At 46.8% G+C, this 1,892-nt stretch overlaps 1 protein-coding gene across 1 annotated transcript; it reads left to right on the top strand.

Annotated features, from left to right (window-relative positions):
- Window positions 1-391: 391 nt before the first annotated feature.
- On the top strand, window positions 392-999 carry LOC109116505 (RNA-directed DNA polymerase homolog; the record flags this gene model as incomplete). The annotated part of the gene is made up of 2 exons (XM_019202067.1): window positions 392-442; window positions 532-999. Coding segments are annotated over exons 1-2 (519 nt in total), but the record flags the coding sequence as incomplete, so codon positions are not given.
- Window positions 1,000-1,892: the final 893 nt, after the last annotated feature.

Genomic DNA, 1,892 nt, shown 5'->3' with positions numbered 1-1,892 from the left:
AGAGTATAGGCATGCCTTGGGTTACACATTGGATGATATTAGAGGCATTAGTCCATCTCTTTGTATGCATCGCATTCACTTAGAGGATAGTTCCAAGACCTCCATAGAGCATCAACGTAGGTTGAATCCGACCATGAAGGAGAGGAGCCATCAACTTCTCCAAGTCATCAAGCCTCGGTCTCCTCCATTCAAGTCAAGCAGCCCGATGTGGAAACGAGCGGGAAGAAGGATTGGGATCCAGAGAGCGCGCCTAAGGTGGAATTGAAGCCCTTACCACAAGGGCTTAGGTATGAATTTCTCGGACCTAACTCTACTTACCCGATCATTGTGAATGCTGCTTTGATTGCTGAGGAACTAGCTGCTTTAGTGACTTTGCTTAGAGAGTATAGACATGCCCTGGGTTACACATTGGATGATATTAGAGGCATTAGTCCATCTCTTTGTATGCATCGCATTCACTTAGAGGATAGTTCCAAGACCTCCATAGAGCATCAACGTAGGTTGAATCCGACCATGAAGGAGGTAGTGAAGAAGGAAGTGCTTAAGTTGTTAGATGCGGGTATCATCTACCCGATTTCGGATAGCGCATGGGTTAGTCCCGTGCAAGTTGTGCCAAAGAAGGGGGGTATCACTGTGGTAGAGAATGATAACGAATTGATACCCACTAGGACGGTTACGGGTTGGAGAATGTGTATTGATTATAGGAAGCTGAATTCCAACACCCGTAAAGACCATTTCCCGTTACCCTTCATCGATCAAATGCTAGAGAGGTTAGCCTTGCATTCCCATTTTTGCTTTCTTGATGGCTACTCGGGATTCTTCCAAATCCCCATTCACCCTAGCGACCAGGAGAAAACCACCTTTACATGCCCATATGGTACCTTCGCATATCGTAGGATGCCTTTTGGTTTATGTAATGCACCGGCAACATTTCAGAGATGCATGACTGCTGTGTTTTCTGATCTCATCGAGGATGTTATGGAGGTGTTCATGGATGATTTTTCGAGGTCTTCGATGCTCCAAAATGACCAGCATAGTCCGAAGAATGACAATGATGGATCACACTCCGGACTTCCTCCTCGGGCACACATCTTCTAAAGAGGCCGTCCTTGCCTCTCTTGAAGAGATAAGGTTCTTCCCAAAAATAATCCTTGATGTCGTTGAAGAACCTCTTCTTCCCGTTGTAATCCAGCTCGTGAGGAATGTACCCGCTAACAATGAGGTCAGCCACTCCGTTCTCCGTACCCTTCCTATCTCTGATCTCCAAGTCAAACTCTTGCAGCAAGAGAATCCATCTGATCAACCTCGGCTTGGCGTCCTTCTTGGATAGGAGATATCTCAAGGCAGCATGGTCGGTGTACACAACCACCTTCGACCCGACCAAGTAAGATCGAAACTTCTCAAAGGCAAAGACAATGGCGAGTAACTCCTTCTCAGTGGTGGAGTAATTGGCTTTTGGATCATCCCAAAAGCCAATTACTCCACCACTGAGAAGGAGTTACTCGCCATTGTCTTTGCCTTTGAGAAGTTTCGATCTTACTTGGTCGGGTCGAAGGTGGTTGTGTACACCGACCATGCTGCCTTGAGATATCTCCTATCCAAGAAGGACGCCAAGCCGAGGTTGATCAGATGGATTCTCTTGCTGCAAGAGTTTGACTTGGAGATCAGAGATAGGAAGGGTACGGAGAACGGAGTGGCTGACCATTTATCTCGGATTGAGCGACATGAGGAAGTTCCTATCGATGATTGTCTCCGAGATGATTGTGTGATGGCTGTCCAGGTGAAGGAGAGAGACCCGTGGTATGCTGATTACGTGAACTTCATTGTTAGCGGGTACATTCCTCACGAGCTGGATTACAACGGGAAGAAGAGGTTCTTCAGAGACATCAAAG

The sequence above is a fragment of the Tarenaya hassleriana genome, unplaced genomic scaffold (genome assembly GCF_000463585.1).
Source record: "Tarenaya hassleriana unplaced genomic scaffold, ASM46358v1 Cleome155, whole genome shotgun sequence".
Classification (NCBI taxonomy): Eukaryota; Viridiplantae; Streptophyta; class Magnoliopsida; order Brassicales; family Cleomaceae; genus Tarenaya; species Tarenaya hassleriana.
Note: the sequence above shows the minus strand (reverse complement) of the source record. Positions and strands in the feature narration are given on the sequence as shown.